Source organism: Crinia signifera, chromosome 1, assembly GCF_055691185.1.
Source record: "Crinia signifera chromosome 1, ASM5569118v1, whole genome shotgun sequence".
In the NCBI taxonomy this organism is placed as follows: domain Eukaryota; kingdom Metazoa; phylum Chordata; class Amphibia; order Anura; family Myobatrachidae; genus Crinia; species Crinia signifera.
In genome coordinates this window covers 325,777,770-325,801,029 of record NC_139217.1, presented here as the reverse complement: position 1 = coordinate 325,801,029, position 23,260 = coordinate 325,777,770, and the positions used below count along the sequence as shown (strand labels likewise).

The 23,260-nt window shown below is 42.5% G+C and overlaps 1 protein-coding gene and 1 long non-coding RNA gene across 3 annotated transcripts in view; one reads left to right on the top strand and one right to left on the bottom strand.

The window, feature by feature from the left end:
• LOC146080857 (uncharacterized) overlaps positions 1 to 23,260 on the bottom strand; it is a 122,642-nt gene that overhangs the window by 24,569 nt on the left and 74,813 nt on the right. For both annotated transcript variants that reach the window (XR_014475010.1, XR_014475009.1), the window contains exon 2: positions 7,397 to 7,598. This is a non-coding gene — a long non-coding RNA (uncharacterized LOC146080857). The remainder of the gene's footprint in view (positions 1 to 7,396; positions 7,599 to 23,260) is intronic.
• LOC146080836 (myosin-7) overlaps positions 1 to 23,260 on the top strand; it is a 40,167-nt gene that overhangs the window by 9,652 nt on the left and 7,255 nt on the right. Inside the window, exons 8-26 of the mRNA XM_083188518.1 lie at positions 1,353 to 1,451; positions 1,595 to 1,698; positions 2,946 to 3,084; positions 6,935 to 7,053; positions 7,413 to 7,562; positions 9,279 to 9,449; positions 10,579 to 10,888; positions 11,793 to 11,863; positions 12,626 to 12,713; positions 13,755 to 13,872; positions 13,984 to 14,107; positions 14,195 to 14,331; positions 14,608 to 14,863; positions 15,070 to 15,312; positions 15,405 to 15,581; positions 15,664 to 15,809; positions 15,915 to 16,005; positions 16,212 to 16,601; positions 22,289 to 22,415. Coding sequence (XP_083044644.1) covers positions 1,353 to 1,451; positions 1,595 to 1,698; positions 2,946 to 3,084; positions 6,935 to 7,053; positions 7,413 to 7,562; positions 9,279 to 9,449; positions 10,579 to 10,888; positions 11,793 to 11,863; positions 12,626 to 12,713; positions 13,755 to 13,872; positions 13,984 to 14,107; positions 14,195 to 14,331; positions 14,608 to 14,863; positions 15,070 to 15,312; positions 15,405 to 15,581; positions 15,664 to 15,809; positions 15,915 to 16,005; positions 16,212 to 16,601; positions 22,289 to 22,415 — 3,060 coding nt within the window. The remainder of the gene's footprint in view (positions 1 to 1,352; positions 1,452 to 1,594; positions 1,699 to 2,945; positions 3,085 to 6,934; positions 7,054 to 7,412; positions 7,563 to 9,278; positions 9,450 to 10,578; positions 10,889 to 11,792; positions 11,864 to 12,625; positions 12,714 to 13,754; positions 13,873 to 13,983; positions 14,108 to 14,194; positions 14,332 to 14,607; positions 14,864 to 15,069; positions 15,313 to 15,404; positions 15,582 to 15,663; positions 15,810 to 15,914; positions 16,006 to 16,211; positions 16,602 to 22,288; positions 22,416 to 23,260) is intronic.

The following is a 23,260-nucleotide window of genomic DNA, read 5'->3' as shown; positions in this document are numbered from 1 at the left end:
GATAGTTCAAAATTATACAATCAGAAGGAATTGGAATCACTAAGTACACATTATGTGATGTACAGTAAATATGGACAGATAACAGTCATAATTATCTTATGTGGGAAATACTATAATAGTATGGAAATTACTTTTTCATTTTGATAAGAGATCAATGTTCTAGCTTATTCAGTACATAGTAATTGTCCACATTATAAGTGATTTGTGTGAGTCTTATGTTTCTGGTTCCCCACATAGATTCAGTGGTTTTGACCAAAACCCCATGAAGAAACCACCACAAATCCACTGTAAAACATGTGCACACCAACAGTAGTATACAAAACCCCATCAAAACCACTGGAATGTAGGTTCCAATGGTAATGTATAGGAATGATATTTATAAAGAGGAGAGAAACAGAGATGTTCTCTAAAGGATAACACCATCTCTAGAGGTGCACTTGCTTCATACATATATTGCCATATTTAATTTGGAAAAGACTGCAAGAACACACCATAGATAAGTATGCTGCCTGCCTGGGCAGGATCTTTCCGAGTGCACGGTCACAGCAAGGTCTTGATGGAAAATGTGTGTTTGTGCTACATAGCCATCCACTTCCAACCGATGCCACACCCTCATTCATTCTCCCACTTTGTACAAACACGCAAGGGTCCATATCAAAAGTTCAAAACACATACGTTGTTGTATTATGCATTATGAAAATAGCTCATTATTATCTAATCAGTGTCTTCACCACTAATGTTTCTATAAAAAGGTATCCTATGTAGAGCAAAATAAAGACAATATAATTAATTCTCCACTTTGACAACTTATTCTGCACACACAAACATTTTCTTATGCTGTGATAATGCAGACATAGGAGCATGAAGAACGATGCTGACATAGCATTTTCTGTTTCTTTATGCTCATGGAGTTCCAAATCTCCTGGGAAAAGCCAGCTATTGTTTCCTTGCTTTATAGCTGAACCAGTTTAAGCTTCTAGAAACTTTATCTTTCGAGTTTAATTAATAAATATCAGAACAATTTAGCTGCAGACACAAAAATATTGTTTCCATTTGAACTTATGGTTGAGGGATAATAGTGTTTATTATTACCTTTACTCTGCAACAACATGAAGGTTTTGTACATAAGATGTGATTAGCTGGAAGCTTTGTTTTTATAGGTACATCGTTGATACCTGCAATTGCTTTGGCTGCTGCCAGAACATAAAATCCCTAATACCACATACAATGTTTCCATCATCCATCCATTTGTTGCTAGCCAAGGGAATTCCCTATCCCACCATCCCTCTTTTATTCAGTTATAACTGTGACTTTTATTCTTCAGTTATCTAACTCCAGCATTTTCTCCTCAGATCTCCTTGAGAAATCTCGTTGCATCTTCCAACTGAAGTCAGAGAGGGATTATCATATCTTCTACCAGATCTTGTCAAACAAAAAACCAGAGCTTCTGGGTAAATTTCAATCCTATCAGACATGTCTCTGTAGGAAAGAACATATTATTCCTAGATACTGTACTTTAATTCATGTTCCCTATTTCCTCTGTCCTTTCTCTTACCATATACAAGTCTTAGCCTATTTTTCCTTTTGTACACAGATATGTTGCTGGTCACCAACAACCCTTATGACTATGCGTACATCTCTCAAGGGGAAACCACTGTGGCCTCTATTGATGACACAGAAGAGTTGCTGGCTACCGATGTAACTACCATAAACATTAATTTGCTTGGATCGCACTACATGTAAACCACACATATAACTTCCCTGTTTGCCAGGGTTTATTCGAGATTTGTGATCTTATTTTATTTTGTAATATTAGTGATAATACTCTGTGGACAGTTTCTCTGGGAGTGTGGACCATATGGTTGTTAGATTGATTAAGTCTACTCATACTAAACTTGATAGGACCTAGAACTGATTTTGACCTGATACAGCAATTTTTATGAGGGGTGAACCACTTTAAACAGTAGGAGACTGTGAAAAGTGCTTCACCCGGTGTGTAAAACAGCCCAACAGCAGCAGCCGGCAATTATGCGAAAAAGTGCATCAGCGCTCATCGCCCATCGCCCAACCATACACACTAGGTGATATTGAGCTCAAAGTAGCTAAAAATGCTAAAAGTGACACACTGACAGCAGGGAGCCAGCACCGTGGTCTCTGTCTGCGGCGGCCCTCCAAAAATGGCCACCACCATGTAACTTCACCCCTAACAACAAGTATGTAAACCCCCTTGGTAATGAGCTTGTAACTCCCCTTGTCAGCATGTAACTCCCCCTGTCAATGAGCATGTAACTCCCCCTGGCAATGAGTAAGTAACCTCTAACAACAAGCAAGACATTCCCAGCAAGTTGCATGTAACCCCTAGCAATGAGCATGTAGGTAAGAAGAATCTGTAATTAATGTATGGGGTAGAAGCCTTACTGTGGGACATCATTGTAGGGGGGCATTTATTGTGGGTGGGCCATAAAATGGTGTCAGCGGCATAACTATGTGGGGCATAATATGTAATAGTAATTACAGTGTGTGGCATCATGTGCAATGGGCATAATGGCTTGAGTGGCATAATCTTTAATGGGCATTACGGTTTGTGTGGTATAATGTGTAATTGGCATTACGGTTTGTGTGGTATAATGTGTAATGGGCATTACGGTTTGTGTGGCATATTGTGTAAGGGACATTTCGGTGCATGACATAATGTAGTGTGTTGCATAATGTGTAAGGAGCATTACTGGCTGGGGGGGTGGGGGGTGGGTGATGTTGCTCCAGGCACCATGTCACTTAGCTACACCTCTACTCACACCCCCATGTTTGTTCCATGAGATTGTGATACCATTCCATGCACATTACTGCTGTACAGCTATTATATACGAACTAATACATAGTAGGAATTCTACATAGAACAATGTATAACATGTTACACATACTCTCTGCTGTTTTCTGCTACTTAGAGTGCCTTTGATGTGCTGGGATTCACTCAGGATGAGAAAAATTCCATTTACAAGCTGACTGGAGCCATTATGCACTTTGGAAACATGAAGTTCAAACAGAAGCAGCGAGAAGAGCAGGCAGAGCCAGACGGCACTGAGGGTATGCATGCAAGGGGGTGGAAGTGCTAGGTTCATGCAAATCTGCATGGGCACATATACGGCCTCATACGCAGAATGTTTTGTGTATTTTATTCCGGTATAAATTCATCTCAGCATTATTACTAATCTACGTTAATCATCTCCCAGTTTCATGCCTGCCTATAATGTGTTATATGTCATCCATTTCAAGATGTTATAGTGCTCTGAGCAAGATGTACTAAGCCTTGAAAAGTGATAAAATGGAGTGATAAAGCTCCAACCAATCAGCGAATAACTATCATTTTCAAACACAGCATGTTTCATAGCAGTTAGGAGCTGATTGGCTGCACTTTTTCGCTCTCCAAGCTGAAGGGGCCTAAACACATTGCGACACTGCTTAGAGTTCTGAGTGATGCTACTGTAGATCATTCAGAACGCTCAGCAAGATCGCTCAGCACAGAGATGTGTCAGCGCTGTGTGCTGAGCAATCTGTCAGGGCCAGTGTTCTCCGCTGAGAATACTGGCCCTGACCCCGGCGACCCTGGCAATTAACTAGATTTATCCAGCATGCTAGATACTGTATTAATTGCCTGGGAATAGTGACACTTGAGGCTGCACATTGCTATTGCTATGCCCCTATAGACCATACCTCCCAGCTTTTAGGGTGCTGGAGCCGGGACATAGTTGATGCGCCGCAGACGCGCTGAATTTTTTGGGGGCGTGGCCTAATTTTGGGGGCATTTTGACGCTATGGGGGCATGACCCAGAGGCTCTGTGAGCCTCTAGCCATGCCCCCAGCCCCCTGGCTGTGGGAATAGACGCTGTGCGCATGCGCACATCATTTATTCCCCGCTGCTTAGCAGCCGACAAGGGGGACTCCCAACAGCCCCCCCTCACCACGGGACACTGCCGGCCGCGGGTGGGACAGCGGGACAGGCCCTAATAATCGGGACTGGCCCGCTAAAATCGGGACTGTTGGGAGGTATGCTATAGACAGAGTGATGTTGGGGCATTTTCTAAGTCAGGGGTGGCCAAACCTGTCCTCAAGATCTACCAACATGTATATTAGGCCACCTGTGGATCTATAGTAGGAATGAATGCAGCATGTTTGAAAATGTGACAGTTAGTAATGACTACAGCTGTACACCAGCCAGGTGATCTGGAAAACATGGACCTTTGGTAGATCTCGAGGACAGATTTGGCCACTCCTGTTCTAAGTGATCTAGGGAGATTGCTTGCTTAGCATATGTCACTAAATCGGCATGTGTGCACACCCCACTAATACATCTGGCCCAGTGTGTTACCAGTCAACATAAAACAGAGTCTTGATAGTAAAAATATTTGCCATTTTAAATTGCATCCAAAAAACATGATCAAAGGCTTAAGATATTACAGCCGAAACCCAGGCTTGCCTACCCTCCCAGAATGGCCAGGATGCTCCCGAAAATCAGGTCCGCCTCCCACCCCCCCCGGGAAGGTGAGCAAGTCTATCACTTTCTGGCCAGAGCCCCCGCTCCTCCCTTCCCTGCTGGTTCAATTACCGCATATCACGGGTCTGCTGAGAGGCGGTGGGGCTAATATGACATGATAGCGGAATTTTGCTTCATTTAAGCCTCACCCCCTCTCCGCGGCCTGCATAGTAACACATTTTACATTATCAAATGATTGGATGTTAAGGGGCTGTGGGCGGGGCTCCACAGGAATGTGTTACAGAGTTTTATGCCGGGGGGATGGGGCCAAGTGATGTCAGCATTATCCCCCCCCCCCCCACCCCCTCTGACTTGTTGCTTCTCGGGGCTTCTTCAAAGTAGGCAAGTATGCCGACACTTAATGAATAAACTCCTCAGACAACAAAACAAAGCTACGGTTCTGTATAATATTATGAATAATTATTAATAGAAATAAAATATCTGCTACTCACCTCTAGAAAACATTTGCTGTGGAGACTGCAATATGAATCTGAGCACTGACTTAATTATAATAATACTGTATAAATATAATAAAACAAATATGGATATATGTAGGCTTAAAATACTATCCATTTTAACTGGGATACTTATGAATTACACAGGTTCCATGGCTGGCTGACTTCAAGCATGTTATTTTGGTTTTTATCAACCACAGAACCTGTGTAATTCATAAATGTGCCAGTTTAAAGGGATAGTATGGTTAGCCCACATATACTGCATATAAATATATCATATCATTAGCATCTAATGCACTCACAGTTAAGCCCCTTACACACAATGCAATTATTTTCCTTTTAATTTAGACTGTATAGTACAGATCTGTACTATATAGTCTTGCCTGCACAGTCTATATTTCTATTTGATTTTGATGCTGCAGGGCCGCGCATCGGGATTGAATGCGGCTAGAAACTGTTCGATTTCGATTCGATTTTGCTTATATAAGCAAAATCTAAAACAAAGTTAGACAAAATTGAACTGTGTGTTGGGGCTTCAGAAAGAGAGAGCTGCTAGGTTCTCTAGCAGACACCATTGGGGAACCTCTTCCATCCACCACATATATTAATCATATATGTTATTAAACAGAGCACTCACCAGTCCTCAGGCAACCAAAACAGCATATTTATTTCTTATTAGAAATACATAGCAGGGGCAAACGCAGGATTTTCAGAAGGGGGTTTCCAGAGGTGCGGAGCAAAGTATGGAAATGGACACTTAGGTGACCCAGTATATGTTTTGATGTCCCGCGGGTGGTAGGGGGTATTATATCAACCGCTCAGCATGTAGGGCCTGGATCAGTAATTTCCACTAATTACCCCTTTACTGCACAGATGGTGGGAGATGAGGTGGGAGAAGGGGGCATTGGGCTGAATGAAGGGGCCCTGATACATAACTTCCAGGGTGGTAGGGGATGTTTAATATGCAGAGGAGGGGTGTATAGTGGAGTGGGCTTATTATTCATAATTTTCTGGTGGGAGGACAACTTGCTTGACTGCAGATATCTCCAGTTTCCGGAAATAGATTTCTTAGATTTTAATGGAACTAGAGAATCCCACCTACCAAATGGTGTTGGGGACGAGGGGATCAGAGTTCAGGAGGCAGAGCAATCTGCCAAGGAGTATATAAAACTACATACCAGGTGTGTGGAACTGGAGCAGTAACCAGCTGCTTGAAGGCTGATATCTCTGGTCCTGGGAACAGTTGAGACAAGCTTCTAGTGTCCTTCAAAGGGGGAGAGTCACAGATTTTGGAATATATCCTCAGAAAAACTCTACGTCAGACAGAACCTGAAATATCTGACTGGGAAATGCAATTAACAGGCTTGGATGGGGACCAGTGCTTTGAAGTCAGATATCTCCGTTTCCCAAGGTCCGATTTTAAAAATTCTTGTACTCTTGGAAAGAGGGGACCCTCAGCTTTCAGACAATGGCCCTTAGATTCCTGAGGGGGTTTCTGGGTACTCGGAAACTCCCCCTGCGTGCGCTACTGCATAGTACATACAAATCAGCAGTTGGAAGTCGGTTACATAGGGTTTCTGGATTTTGGTAATATATCTGCGGTGGAGGGTGTTGCAACTCTTACCTGCAACTCTTACCAGCAAATACAGTATGTGTATCACATGTGCTGTAATGTACTGATTGGTCATTGAGGAGCAGTGCCAGGGACACCTTCCTGTGGAGCCTCGCCCACAGCCCCTTAACATCCAATCATTTGATAATGTAAAATTTGTTACTATGCAGGCTAAAGCAAATGTTTGTCATATGTTTATAGTAATACACATATTGCAATAAAATGTATAACTATATCTAATGTAGCTGATGCAAAATAGACTGAATATTAGCCAGTGCTGTATATTATAAAGAATTATGAAGAATTTGCAATGATATAGACTGTATCTGTTCCCAGAGGCTGACAAAGCTGCTTACCTCATGGGTCTGAACTCTGCTGACCTCCTGAAGGGTCTGTGTCACCCCCGGGTCAAAGTGGGGAATGAGTATGTCACCAAGGGACAGAATGTCCAACAGGTCAGTTATATCTACAGAACCTAAAGCTGCAATCCATGCAATTTTGATGTGCATTTCAGGGTGGTATTTGGGAAGTGAGGTAGCAGAAGTGAGCAGGTCAAAGTCAGTGACACAAGTGGCCATATGCACTCGAGAAATTCTGCAACTGCCATAAATCCATATATGATGAGGCACCCAGTGGTTTAGCTGATTTGTGCTGCAGTTGGTTGCCATCTCAATGGGATGCCCATTAGCCATAATAATAGCTTAAATATGAATTATACACTGTAACAAGTCAAAGCTGCTACTACTATTGCATCCACCTCCGAATCACCCTATGTCAGTTACAGTGCTGTAGACTTACCTAATCTTTTTTCCAGGTGTACTACTCCACAGGTGCATTGGCTAAGTCAGTGTACGAAAAGATGTTCATGTGGATGGTGGTGAGAATTAACTCCACACTGGAGACCAGGCAGCCGAGACAATATTTCATTGGAGTGTTGGACATTGCAGGATTTGAAATCTTTGATGTAAGTAAATCACTAGCAGGATTCTGTATCAGACATCTGTGCCATAAGGTGGAGGACAAAAAGAATGTAAGCAGGTGCTGGGTTCTAATAACATATTAGTACTGGTAGATCAGGAAAGTCAGATAATGCAAAACAGTTTTAGTTCCCATGGGGCCCTCAGTCATGGATTTCACAACCTGCAGATATCTAATTTAATAAAGAGTCATACTCAAGCCCCAAACACACTAGACGACTGCGGATACCGTCGATATAGTTAATAATATATCTGCGGTGCCAACGATATTGGTAAATTATATTGTTCAGTGACGTCACCGGGACCCACTGAACATGCGGGTTATTGGCTATTTAGCCAAAATTGACCTGAATGTTCAGCAAACAGGAGAAAAGGGTCGTTAAAGATGTGTGGGAGCGTGCATCGTTAACAATATTAAGTGTACACACTAGACATTTTTTTATAGATATTGCCCAGAAGGGCTTTTCTTAGTTATATGTTTTCATTTCTTGTCTATTGTGTATGGGGTTTAGGTCATGTCATGTGCTTCCCTCTACTATGTATACAGAGATGTTCTTAAATATATTACATAGATTATACATAGATTATACATGTCTCCACATAGGTAATTTATGACTGTGCTCACTTTTGCTTTAAATGTGTCCAGCCATAGGCTGAACTATTCCATTGTACTGTCCATTAATTCATAGTGTTATTGACCTCTGCATTGGCGCTATTGTACATTCTCCCAGGATGGCTATAAAGGGAGGTAGATGCCAATATTTGGCAGTCAGTGTAGCTGATCGAAAAGCCATCCTGCAGTTGTACCTCCTGAGCCCCCTAGGTCCTACTCTATCTTTTTTTTTTTTTTTTTTTAAACAAAACTGTTCTAGACTCTTCTGTATGGCATGGGTGAAGAGGTAGTGCACGAAAATGAGGATAAAACCCAAAAACTATTTGAAATGTAGGAGAGTTTTTTTGTGACTCTTTCCACAGCTGTATATTTTCTTAATGGTTGATGGCAAACCCCCCAATTTCAGTATGGTCAAAGGGGGGAAGAGATGTGAGAGAACCTTACTTTATTAAGTCTACTTTAATTGTAACTTCTATATTTGTTTAACTTATTCTCTTTGTAGGGATATCAACATATCCTTTTTTTTGTCCTTGATGATTATATGAATGTCAGTGATGTCTTGTTTAAGCCGATCTTTGTATTCCTTTGTGCCCGCCTCATGATTGTGAAAAAGTGTATTTTACCATTATACTGTGTACATTGTCCACTAATTTATACTTCAAAAAAAGCAGTTTTAGTATTAGTCGATATGTAACAACTTTAGTAGGGCAGCTTAATATAAGAGCATTAAGAAATTGGTCAGGTTGAGTCTTTTTGTGGAAATTGGGCACACTAGCAAACTATCTAAAAAGTGCTGTAGGGTCTACTCTTCCCAGGGACAGCAGTATAACCCCAGGTCATACTGGAACACTGGTAAATCAGAAATATGTATTCCCTGTAGCTCATAAAACCTATTTTCCTGGGGCTTTGATCACTTATGGAATAAAAAAAATCTGTCAAAATGGTCATTTGAAGGAGTTCTCATTGAGGAGGTAGTACCTTACTTAGGATAGTGACTTAATGGCTCTTTCTTTACAGGTTTGCTTATCTCCCCTTCCCTTAAATATACATGTATTTTCCTGTATTTAATTTTCCGTATGTTTCTGTCTAGTTTAACAGCTTTGAGCAGCTCTGCATTAACTTCACCAACGAGAAGTTGCAGCAGTTCTTCAACCACCACATGTTTGTGCTGGAGCAAGAGGAATACAAGAAGGAGGGCATTGAGTGGGAGTTCATAGACTTTGGCATGGATCTGCAGGCCTGCATTGACCTCATAGAGAAGGTGAAGGCGGCATCTTTAATGTTTTAACCTATGTTTATTTTCTTTAAAACTGTTAAAGACATTGCCAGGTTTTGCCTTTGTCTAAATATCTCTCCTTTTTGCAAATTCTATTTAATGTTTATCTGTTTAATGGGTACTTGTTTCCTAGAACGGCCACAATCGGGGGTAATCGTGTACCTTAACTTAAGGTACACGATTACCCCCAATGGACCCGATTTCCTTTGAAATCAGGTCCATTTTGCCGGCAAAGGCAAAATCGGGTGCATCGCGTCGGTCGGGTGCATTAACATGGCACGCGACGCGACCGACGCGATGCACCCGATTTTGCCATAGGGTTCAATGTTAAAATATTTTTAACATTGTAATCGGGAAAAAAATGGGAAATGGGCCAATATGGGCCATTTCTCATTGTATATGCCCCCCCCCCATTGTGAACGTCACCCCACGATTGACGCCAACCCGAAGCGTGGCGAGCGTAGCGCGCCCGTGAGGGGCGGCGGTACGCGTCCTCAGACCTTTTCATACCCCTACTATCCACGTCGGCGTGGAGTTGAGAATATAAAGTGTGGCGAGCGCAGCGAGCCACCGAGCCCGAAGCGTGGCGAGCGGACGCGTATACCTGTGAAGTTATACGCGTCCCCTCGCGGGGCTCGCTGTGCTCGCCACACTTTATATTCTCAACTCCACACCGACGTGGATAGTAGGGGTATGAAAAGGCCGGAGGAAACGTACCGCCGCCCCTCGTGGGCTCGCTACGCTCGCCACGCTTCGGGTTGGCGTCAATCGTGGGGTGCCGTTGAGGGGGTTAAAATTGGGGTCTGGGGAGAATTTTACATTGAATCCAATGTAAAATAGGGTCCCAGGGACCCTGTTCACATTTCAATCAATGTAAAAATCGTGACCATCGCGTCCGTCGCATCGCATGCGATTTGGTCGCATGGGATGCGATCGATGCAATGCGATCGATGCGATGCGACCGACCCGATCAACATCGGTGTGGCCGTTCTAGGAAACAAGTACCGTTTAATTTTTCCTTTTTTTTCTGGACACTCTACTCCTGATGGTAAGTATATTATTAACCTGTCTCTAACTCTGACCAAAAAGTTCCATATTGATTCTCTCTCTACAGCCCATGGGTATCATGTCCATCCTAGAAGAGGAGTGCATGTTCCCCAAAGCCTCTGACTTGACCTTTAAGGCCAAACTGTATGATAATCACCTGGGCAAGTCCAGCAACTTTCAGAAACCCAGGAATTTAAAGGGGAAGCCTGAGGCTCACTTTGCACTGGTGCACTACGCTGGCACAGTGGACTATAACATCATGGGTTGGCTGGTGAAGAACAAGGACCCACTGAATGAAACTGTGGTGGGGCTGTACCAGAAGTCAGCTCTCAAACTGCTGTCCCTTCTGTTTGCCAACTATTCCAGTGCTGACTCAGGTACAGAAGGGTGAAATTGTTAAGTATTATCCCTGCCATAAGGTTGCCTTGTACGTCTTATAAATAAAATGTTATACAATCAGCTGCTAGCTGCAGAATAATTGTATTATAAACCTTATACAGAAGCTACAGCTGACCATAATTACTCCGAATACCTCCATCTTCTAACCACTCTAGCTAGTCTCAATGTGATTCTACAACTCGGCCAGAACCCTGAATGGAGGAGTCTGTCCTGTTTGGTCACCTCTGTGCATGGACAAAATACAGGCCGGAAGGGTAGCAGGCCTGATTTGGATCTGAAAACAAAAATAACAAACAATAACAGGACAGACAACTTCATTAAAAAAGTTACAAATGCTAACCTAAACTGACCTCTGCCTGATCTTCATTAATCGAGAACAAGGTAGACACACTGTATACATATAGCTCCCCAGCCAATATCTGCAGCTTAACTATGGGCAGTTTTACAAACCAAATAACAGATAATTCATATGAATTGTCAGCAGCAATAATCATAATCATTATGTTAATAAACGACATACCCAGTATTAGTGTATTCAGTTACTAGCAATTTACTAGCATACTGTAAGTACAAAAGAGGTAATGTGCATAGACCCACAGCAAACAGACATTTGCTTTAATTTATGTAACTAATGGAATCTATAGTCTATAGCTGACCAGTTGCTGTTGGTTACTGGCTGTTTGCACTATTGCTTGCATGTTTGTAAATAAATTCAATAATCTATTATAGTTGGTAAATCAATACTGATACTGTAGAAGAAAAAGGCTGCATACCTTATTGACCTTAACTGTACATGGTGCTTTGTCGCTGGCTATTTTCTTCTGTTTATAGTCAGTCAATATTTTGTTGATGAGTTGCTTCTCCCTTACATGTACCATTTAGACCATGCTGGGAGGGGAAAGGGCAGTAAGAAGAAAGGGTCTTCCTTCCAGACTGTGTCAGCACTGCACAGAGTAAGTGATTTCTCTGTCTTGTTTCTGTTATTTGCCATTAAGGGCATAAGGTATAGCAGGTATCCATGTTGTCATAGTCTTACCCCAGCTTCATTTTCAGGTTAACTGCTCTGATCAAGTATATCCAACCCATACTGTACTTGTGCCCTTTTCATTTCTCCTCCAGATGGCCAATTTGAGGGCAGACACTTTAGTCATTTAAGCCTGCTCCTCTACACTGTAAATCCCTGTAATATCTCCACACCCTGCCTGCTTCACTAGGAAGTGGGCAAGATGTAGAAGATCTTTAAATTTTTCCAGGGGTGTGGGGGAATGCGTGAAAAGCCTGCGGAAATGAAGAATATTTGGCAACTATGTAAGGTCTCATGTACTACTGATTCTCTCCTTCCATTGTGCTTCTGACAACACTATTTCACCAGTTACCTCATACAGGGCCTTATTTTGGTTCATTCTTTCTGACAAAATACTTCTTAGATGGACAAAACCATGTGCACTGCAGGGGGGCAGATGTAACATGTGCAGAGAGAATTAGATTTGGGTGAGTAATTTTGTTTCTGTGCAGGGAAAATACTGGCTGCTTTATTTTTACACTTCAATATAGATCTCACTTTGAAGTAAAACCCCACCCAAATCTAACTCTCTCTGCACATTTTGCATATGCTCCCCTGCAGTGCACATGGTTTTGTCCATCTAAGAAGGATTTTGTCAGAAAGAGTGAACCAAAATAAGGCCCACAGTCTTTAACCTTTGTCGCCTCAACAGGAGAATCTCAACAAGCTGATGACCAATCTCCGCTCTACTCATCCTCATTTTGTTCGTTGTATCATCCCCAATGAAACAAAGGCCCCAGGTAAATGAGCCATATGTTCACAAGATTCTATAAACTTTCATGTTCATGTCATGTTCCAGACCTTACCCATTTCATTTAGACAAAGATTATATTTTTTAAGTAACAGAAAAGTTAAAACAAATTATTGATCAATTGGGATGCAGTCAATTTACCTACAGTCTAAATCACCACGGTCAAAATATCGACACCCCATTGACCGCCGAACAAAATACCAACACGTTTAAAAAACTGATATTCATTATGTCGACATGTTCAAAATGCAGACACAATGAAAATATCAAATGTTGGCAGGTCAAAAAGTTTTTCATGATTTATTTTCTTTGAAACTGTTCATTCTTTACCATCCGAGTGGACGTTGAGGGCAGCACCATTCCCGAAGCATGGTGTCCTTGTCAACCTAGGCACCATCCAAAAAAGTAAAAAAAAAAAAAAATCTACTTTTTGACCTGACGACATGTTAAACCGTGTCCGTATTTTGACCGTGATGGTATTTTGACCTTCAAAAGTTCATATGGAGGAATTTCCTTGTGAAAGATGTTTCTTTTTTTTGTGATTTTTCTTCCCTTTGGATAATATCCTGATATGTTAAATCATCAATAAAATATAAATACAAGTGTCTTATTATTATTATTAGTGTCTTATTATTATTATACGTGAAAATTACTGGACAGTGCAAATGTGGATGAAGATGATGGGCGTACCCAACTCATGGTAGACTACCCCAAACATTTTTTGGGGTATTCATATTTTATTGAGGATTTACCATATCAGGATATTATCCTAAGGGAAGAAAAATCACAGAAAAAAAAGAAACATATTTCACAAGGAAAGTTCCTTTTGGGGGGCATATATTTTGGGCTGCACTTGCACCATCTGCAATCACTGTCTATCACTACTTAATTTTGACCATCAGCCAATGGTGGGATTTTGACTGTAGGTGAACCATACTGAACCCAATCAACTATGTAGCATCTCGATTAAGGATCTCTACTTAAAAAATTTTCTAACCTAAGAAAACGTTTATGTACTCCCTCATTCTAGGTTCAATAGATAATCGCTTAGTGATGCACCAACTCCGCTGTAACGGGGTGCTGGAAGGTATCCGAATCTGCAGGAAGGGATACCCCAACCGTATCCTGTATGGGGATTTCAGGCAGAGGTATGTCAGCAGACTAAGGTCTGTGACAGAGACAGATGGCATGTGTGGTCCACAGGGTATGTGTGATCACATGCATTTAATACTGACTTTATTTTTTTTCTTTTCCCTAAGGTATCGTATCCTGAACCCAGCAGCTATCCCAGAGGGACAGTTCATAGACAGTAGGAAGGGGGCAGAGAAGCTACTAGCCTCATTAGAAATTGATCATACTCAATACAAGTTTGGACACACTAAGGTAACCCAATCACCCCTATGATAATACAGGAACTTGTATTTAAAAAAAATAATAGTTGCTTATAAGCTTATATTTTTTATGTTGCAGGTTTTCTTTAAGGCAGGCTTGCTGGGCCAGCTGGAGGAGATGCGAGATGAGCAACTTTCCAGGATTATCACACGTATACAGGCTCAATCCAGAGGTGTCTTATCCAGAATAGAATTTAAGAAAATTGTGGAGCGCAGGTACCCCGATTGTTTTTTTGTAAAAAGTCTGTCTGACTTAATAGTAGTGCATATATACCTTGTAAATAATAATAAGAAGAAGAAGAATAGTTTAATGGATAAGATTTGAATATACAGTATGAGAATTTAGTATATAAGAATTTTTTCATATTACTATTGAATAATATTCAGAAAATAATTACCCATTTTTAAGATCTCTCCCATAAAATATTTATAAAAAAGTGAGCAATGACATGAGTTTAAGCAATATCAAATATCACATTAATGTTTGTATAGAGATTCCCTATTGGTGATCCAGTGGAACATTCGAGCTTTCATGGGTGTCAAAAACTGGCCCTGGATGAAGCTTTACTTTAAGATCAAGCCTCTGCTCAAGAGTGCAGAGAATGAGAAGGAGATGCAGACCATGAAGGAAGAGTTCCAGAAGCTGAAGGAAGCCCTGGAGAAGTCTGAGGCCAGACGTAAAGAGCTGGAGGAGAAGATGGTCTCCTTATTACAGGAAAAGAATGATCTGCAACTTCAAGTGCAAGCTGTGAGTGCTCATAGTATTTGAGACTACTTTGTATCATGTAGGAAGATTACAACAAGTTTACATTTTTCCTTAGTGGAATATTTTACTTTTACATTGCAAGACCAGTCATTCTATCCATATAATTACCATAACGCCAGATGCAAAACCTTAATCATTTTAATTGATAGTGATATATAAAATCTATTGAATGCTCTAATTAAATCCAGGAACAAGACAATTTAGCGGATGCTGAGGAGAGGTGTGAGCAGCTCATCAAGAACAAGATCCAACTGGATGCCAAGCTAAAAGAGCAGGCAGAGAGGTTGGAAGATGAGGAGGAGATGAATGCAGAGATGACAGCTAAGAAGCGCAAGTTGGAGGATGAGTGTTCTGAGCTCAAGAAGGATATTGATGACCTAGAGCTGACCTTGGCCAAAGTAGAAAAGGAGAAGCATGCCACTGAGAATAAGGTGAGTCTTTTCTTTTAGATAATAATTTTTTAGTTATGTTAGTCTTCATTTCCTTTCATTTTCCATCTCATCAAAATAATTGGGTCTTCCAGGTGAAAAATCTAACTGAGGAGATGGCTGGGTTGGATGAGATTATTGCTAAACTAACAAAGGAGAAGAAGGCTCTGCAGGAGGCTCTTCAACAAGCATTGGATGACCTCCAGGGTGAAGAAGACAAAGTCAATGTGCTGACCAAAGCTAAAGCAAAACTTGAGCAGCAAGTTGATGATGTGAGTGCAACATATATAGACTGAAAGCAGCAATTATACTGTATTTACTATATTGAGCACTTCTATTTTCTAAACTGCACAGCTGGAAGGATCTTTGGAGCAAGAGAAGAAAGCACGAATAGACCTGGAAAGAGTAAAGAGGAAACTTGAAGGAGACCTGAAGTTGAACCAAGAAAACTTAATGGATCTTGAAAATGATAAACAGCAGCTGGATGAAAGGCTGAAAAAGTAAGTGCCCAAAAATGAACAGAGCATGCTTAAAAAATAAATCTACTGTGTGGGGCAAACATATACAATGATATCAGGCTCACAGAAATTATCTTCTTTTTACAGGAAAGATTTTGAAATAAACCAGCTTAATACAAGAATTGAGGATGAACAGAATGTGGGAATTCAGCTTCAGAAGAAGATGAAAGAACTGCAGGTACCTCTAAAAGTTCTGATAAGTGGTCAATAGATGGCTTATCAAACGATTGGGCAGATTTACCAATGAGTGATATCCTAACACTTTTTAAGATTGGTAACGAGTGATAACTGGCATATCAATTGTTGTTGCATCTATCCTAATGACTGTAAATGTTAATGTATTCCGCAACTCACATTGTACAATATTTATTTGCATTTTAAAAGGCTCGTATTGAGGAGCTGGAGGAGGAACTGGAAGCAGAGAGAACAGCACGGGCTAAGGTGGAAAAGCTTCGCTCTGACCTGTCAAGAGAACTGGAAGAGATCAGTGAGCGCCTAGAAGAGGCTGGTGGAGCCACCTCAGTGCAACTGGAACTCAACAAAAAGAGGGAGACAGAGTTCCTGAAACTCAGAAGGGATCTAGAGGAGTCCACTCTGCAATCAGAGGCCACAGCAGCCACACTCAGGAAAAAGCATGCAGACTCTGTGGCAGAGCTCGGCGAGCAGATAGACAACCTGCAGAGAGTCAAACAGAAACTGGAGAAAGAGAAGAGTGAACTGAAACTGGAGCTAGATGATGTAGCATCCAATATGGAGCAGATGGCTAAATCCAAGGTAAGATATTGTCTGAATTTTTTTTACTTCCAGGTATCTAATTAACAGTACTCTGGACATGCTTTACTCAAAAAGACACTGCCCAAGGCATCCCAATTCCTCTACGAGGCCAGAGCTTTCCAGCCCCTACAGGAGTATATAGCTCTATGTGTTAGAAGTCTAACTGCAGTTTCTGAAGTTGCGAGTTTAAATCACAGTCATGGCTGCTGAATTATGTGATCTGTAATAAAATCTTAAACACATGGGGATTTTCTTATATGTATGGCGGCATTCCTCCCCCGGCTCGTTCACTGCCATTCACTGGTAGGTTACTGGTAAAAGTTAAAATTAATGCAACAATCCATCGACACAAAAGTTTCACTTTCCCCATCGATATGTCCTCCAGCCTCTTGAAATCAAAGACAGAGGAAGGATTATAATTTTTGCTCCATACTTGTTCTCAATTTACAATGACCAGAATTTGCCCACAAGATTAGTTTTACTATAAAGTTTCTGATCATTTAAAGCAGTTTGACAAATTGTACTCATATTCCATTAAGCCCCACACACACTAGGTGATATTGTGAACAACAACGCTTAGAAAGGCTTTCTGAGTGATATTATTCACAACATCGCCTAGTGTGTATACTCAATATCAGTAACGATGCACGCTCCAAGGGCATCGTTAATGGCCCGTCCCTCGTCCTGCATGTTCAGGTGAGGGAGGTCTTTGTTAACAACAGCCATGCTGCAGCTGCAGCTTGGCCATCGCTCCTCCCGCCAACCCCCCGCCGTCACTCTCTTCTGAGCCTGTATCTTTTAAGTTGCTTAAGAAATAAATAAAGATAATCTTTCTATTTGCTATCACTACAATATTCAAGTTTAGGCCTTCAAAAGGAAATAATTTTCTTAAAATTAGACCCATAGTTTCTGTACAAAGTAATCCCAGAACCTGGGAAGCAGTGTACATATTTGGCTCCAAATGCAAATCCGAACTCCCCCAGGCTTAGCATTGGAAAAGATGTATCCTCATTAATTACAGTAACTATTAATACCTTCTTGAAACATAAAATGAATGTCTTGTTTAGGTACAAATTATAAACTAAAAATTGGAGAGAGATAAAATGAGATAAAGTGGACGAAGATATTATAGGCCATATTATAGGCAGTGCAAAATGAAAGTTAGGAGCTTTGTTGTTCTTTATCAGTGATTGTAGATAGTTGGAGAACAGCCTTTGACCTGATTCAGACCTGCTAGCATGTAGCCGCCATCCCCCTGCCCTGCGAAATACCACTTTATGAGGGGATTGCAGGGCTGTGAACAGAGAACAGTTGTGTACAGGTACACATCCGTTCACAAGTGCCAGCTCAGAGGTGAAATCATTCGATGGTTACTTACCATTCAGTGATTTCTTCTCCTCTCCCTGCCGCCCGCAGCCGCCGTGTAGCCAGGATTCACTCGGTGGCTGCAAGGAAAACAGGGGCTTCCAGGCTAGGAGGCAAAAGCACGCCTGTGTTTTCCCGGGCACTCCCACTGTTTCATCCTTTTTGTGGGCATGTCCATGAAATGCCAGGGGTCCACCCCGACATTCCCACCCCCCTGTCACTCAGGCTGCAAGCATCTTAGAAACACGGAAATTTGCTGAAGGCGCTCGCAGCCGGGACCTGCACATGCTCATTGCAGAAAATGCGCATGTGCCATCCCCAAACCATCAGACAATGGTCAAATTCACACCTGTGTGAACAGGTCTGAATTTCCCCTTAGTGTCTCTAAGCTTCTGTGTAATTCACTAGAATAGGGATTGGATGAAAGGGCTAGGTACTTGTTTCCTAGCACGGCCACAATCGCGGCCATTGGGTGTAATTTTTAGTGGCCTGCGACGCGACCGACGCGATGCCCCCGATTCTTCCATTGAAATGCATTGAAAACAGTGAAAATCGCGTCGGTCGGGTCGTATGCGGCAAAAAAAGCTTAAATGGTCCACACGCGATGGCCGCGATTTCCCCATAGGGATCAATGTTAAATGGCTAACTTTACCCCCGATGACCGCGATTTCCCATAGGAAACAATGTTAAATGGGTCAATTTACCCAAATCATCATAGGGAACAATGGTAAATGGGCCAGAAACCCCAAAAAACACCCCTGAACATTGACATGTCCCCCCAAAAGTATTTCACGCCACCCCGCGTTCAACGTGAACCCGAAGCGTGGCGAGCGCAGCGAGCCCGCGAGGGGCGGCGGTACGCGTCCTCCGACCTTTTCATACCCCCACTATCCACGTAGGCGTGGAGTTGAGAATAGAATAGTGTGGCGAGCGCAGCGAGCCACTGAGCCCGAAGCGTGGCGAGCGCAGCGAGCCCTGCGAGGGGACGCGGATACCTTCACAGGTAAACGCGTCCCTTCGCGGGCTTCACAGGTATCCGCGTCCCCTCGCGGGGCTCGGTGGCTCGCTGCGCTCGCCACACTATTCTATTCTCAACTCCACGCCGACGTGGATAGTGGGGGTATGAAAAGGTCGGAGGACGCGTACCGCCGCCCCTTGCGGGCTCGCTGCGCTCACCACGCTTCGGGTTCACGTTGATCGCGGGGTGGCGTAAACTACTTTTGGGGGGACATTTCAATGTTCAGGGGTGTTTTGGGGCCATTTACCATTGTTCCTATGATAATTTGGGTAAATTGAGCCATTTCACATTGTTTCCTATGGGAAATCGTGGTCATCGCGGGTAAATTGAGGCATTTAACATTGTTCTCTATGGGGAAATCGCGGCCATCGCGTCTGGAACATCGCACCCGATTTTTTAGTGCATGCGATGGCCGCGATGCCCCCGATTTTACACCCGATGACCACGATCATGATCGTTGTGACCGTGCTAGGAAACAAGTACCAAGGGCTATTTATACCAGGGCTGGATTATCTACAATGCTACCGAGGTGGCCCATCAGCTACCCAAATAAAAAAATAATTTTATTAAGAAAAAGGCCCTGTAGACCTTGATTCCAAGAATGGGACCGGATTAGAGTGTTTTCTGGGTCCAGAACTTGTGTGATATTGATAGGCTGCAAGCCAGACAGCTCTGCTCAAAATATAGTATAGTAACAGTGTAGCTTCCTGCAAAGTACTCTTTGTACTCTCAGCCAATTACAGGGTTTATGTGTATTAAACTCCTCCAATCAGGGCTCAGCCCATTCTTCTCTGACTCCTCAAAAGAATTGAAGCAGGGCAGAATCGGGAGGCCATTGGTGTGGTTAACATCAATGTCAAAATGACAAGTGACACAATGGTTGTCAACTATGAAATGGATGACCATCAACTAATGATGCATGTTCTTTCCCTGACTGGCCCATTGGCCAATCAGAATCTTAGCGCAGGGCTTCATAGGTGTCAGGGGGCTTAGCTATGTTCTGTGTCCTGACACCTTGTAAAAAAAAAACATTAGCTTATGCTGTGCCATCTATGGAATGAAACCATCTGGTTATTCCCGATTGATGGCAAAAGTATCTGACATTGGCCATAAACAATTGATGATTATGAAACATCAATAGACGATGGCCATACGTTTTGGCAGAGAGAACACTGACAGAGATATGCAGAAAACCTGACATATGCATGGTCATCAAAAGCCCAAAATTGAATCAAGTGGTAAGATGGCTACTAGCGCATTAAAATCATTTGATGGTGTAATGACTGAGTCATGATAACAATGTATGCATTTGCAGAAGCAGTCAGAGATTCACACATGTGCACATACAGTGAGCTGCAGGCACCACTTCCAGGTGTCCACAACTGAAAAATTAAAATAGACACCCATCTGATGGACATCTGAAAGTAGCATCCAATGGCTAATAATAACCATAGAAAACTTGCTATTTCATGGGGAAAGTACTTCCATTGGATTTAAAAACATCTATAGTTGCTAACTATCGGATCTTGATGTCCATCCCTAACCTGACATATACACTACTTAGCTGGAGTGATGCAGCACCCATATGCGCTATAGGCAGTGGTCACATTATTGGGGTCTATTCAATGCCGTGGGTGAGCGGTGACAGCGAGCAGGGCTTCCTGCTCGCTGTCACCGCTCACCCTGTCAGTATTCAACTCACCCCTCTTATACGCCAATTCCCCCTCGCTCCATGTTTTGAGCAAGGGGGAATCAGCGTATGCAGCTGAAGAAGCAGCGAGACTCGTGGCTAAATACAGTGATTTTGCTGCAATAGCCGCGGGTCATGCTGTTTGCAGGGGTGCCGAGAGAGGGGGGGGAGCAGGTACAATTTACCCGGGCCTGGGCCTGTCAGGTTTGGACACACAGGTTTTTTTTATTTGGTGGCAAGTACCTCCAACATGACCCATTCCATTAGGTACAAAATGCTCTATTCCTGGACTTCCCTGCCAGTGGTAGTTACAGAGGTTAGACTACAGCACAGTCCAAAATTCAAAGAGGGGCAGTCACATCAACTGCCAGTGAGACCAGGACAGTGATGCTTGGGGTGGCAGTATATGTGACCCCACCCCCCTTTTTGAATATTGGATTGTGCTGCAGGCTTACATCTGTAACTGCCACTGGCAGGGAAGTCCAGGAACAGAGCATTTTGTAACTAATGGAATGGGCCATGTTGGAGGGTATGTGTAAATCCTTTGCAAAGAGAATGTTAACCCCTGGCAGAGCATATTAACCCCTTAATATGCAATGAGCATTACGGTGTGTGGCATAACGTGTAATGGGCATTATGGCACGTGGTATAATATGTAATGGGTGTGTGACATGTGTAATAGGCATTACAGTGTAAATTCTTGTACGTGTATCCACCTTGGAAGCAGTGGCATAACAACGGGTCCGCAGAGTGTGCGGGGAGCTCCGTCCGTGGGGGCCCCAGGAAGCTGAAACACATCTGCTGCTAACTCCCTCAATGCAAATATTAATTTAAGGTATTAATTTAATTCTCACCTGTGCTCAAGTAGGACTATCCTTAAAACCTGCACTGTTGTTAGGTTCACACTTAAGTTAAAGATTTGTCTGTCAAATCTGTCTGAAGGGAATGCGGTTAATGTATGGACGCAAATGACAATCAATGATTTGCTCCCAAACAATGGAAAACAGACAATAGTCGCTAAATCCAATTAACAGATTTATTAGAACAAATGTTTTTGTCTGGTTTCCAGCATTTGGGGCAAATTGTTGAATGTCACTAGCTCCCATACATTGATAGATTTGTGGTCCAACCAAACAGATTGGACAGATAAGTCTTTAGGTGTGTACCCAGCTTTAGTGAGCATTGATGACTGTGGTTTTGGGTGCCTCTGGCATAGGTTAAGAAAATGGAATGAATTGGAGGAGGGGTTTTCAAACCATTATCTTGTCTAGGTTCCCATAGGCTCAGAATCTGGCTCTGATTTAACATCTTCACTTGTACTTAATGTCCTTTTTGGCAGGAGGGGCTCTCTCTGGTGAAATGGATGGTACATAAATAGGGCCAGATGTACTAAGCTTCAAAAAGGGATAAAGTGGAGGCTTCTAACTGTCATCTTACACACTGGGTTTGAAAAATAACAGTCAGGGGCTGGTTGGCCGGTAGTTTACCACTCTCCACTTTATCCCTTTTTGAAGCTTAGTTCATTTGTCCCTACAGAAACAGTTTTTTTGTGTCATTCCCATATTTTACGGTGTATTTTTTTAATTTTCCACCTTTATGACTTTTCTTTGGCAGACTAACTTAGAGAAGTTATGCCGTACTTTAGAGGATCAAGTAAGTGAGCATCGATCTAGGTCTGATGAGACACAAAGAACTGTCAATGAACTCTCAACTCAGCGTGCAAAACTGCAGACGGAGAATGGTATAGCAATTAATTCATTATGTGGCAATGCAAATGCATCAATGACTCTAAAAGTTTACCACACTCACATCATTTTTACTGACTTGTCAATGATACCACTACTGTAAATGGACACACATTGGGCTTGATTCAGATTGAGTCTGCTTCTGCTTTCATATCAGTTGCCAGAGTTATAGCTACAATAATGTGCCAATGCTAGTCTCAGTTGACCATTGGTGTACAAGCATGTGCCTGATTGTGAAAGCACTGAGGTACCCACTTTCAGCACCTCTGAACACACCACCTGTGATTATTAACCCTTTCAGGTGCAACGTCTAGTCAGGCTCAACAGCCCTAGCGCTAGTAACAGATCCAATGGTGAGCCACTTTAAAATAAGTCCCGTGACATCGTTCAACATTCAATGTAGACCTTTTTTAAATAATAAAAAAAAATTATAATTAATTTAAACCAGGCTGTTTGAGGTGCAAAAAAAAAAAAAAACTTGGACTGCAAAGGGTTAACACACCACTATTATTGTATCATCGCATCCACCTGCACTGGCCCTATGGCATGTGCCGTTTCTCCATCTGAGTATGGCCTCTGTGGCAGCAGCACTGTTCTATCTTAGTGCAACAAGGGCAGACAGTCAAAGTTAAGGAGCCCATACACGGTCCGTTGTGTACGGCTCCGTTCTGTACTATGCGATGCGCGCTCCCGCGCATCACATAGTACGGTACAAAAAGTATGTGCTGCACATACTTTTTGTACTAGGTACACATCGGATCGGATCGCCGTGCATGCACACTGCATGCACCAGGGATGCGATCCGATCCGATGTGTGCTGTTTAAGCACACAACGGATCCG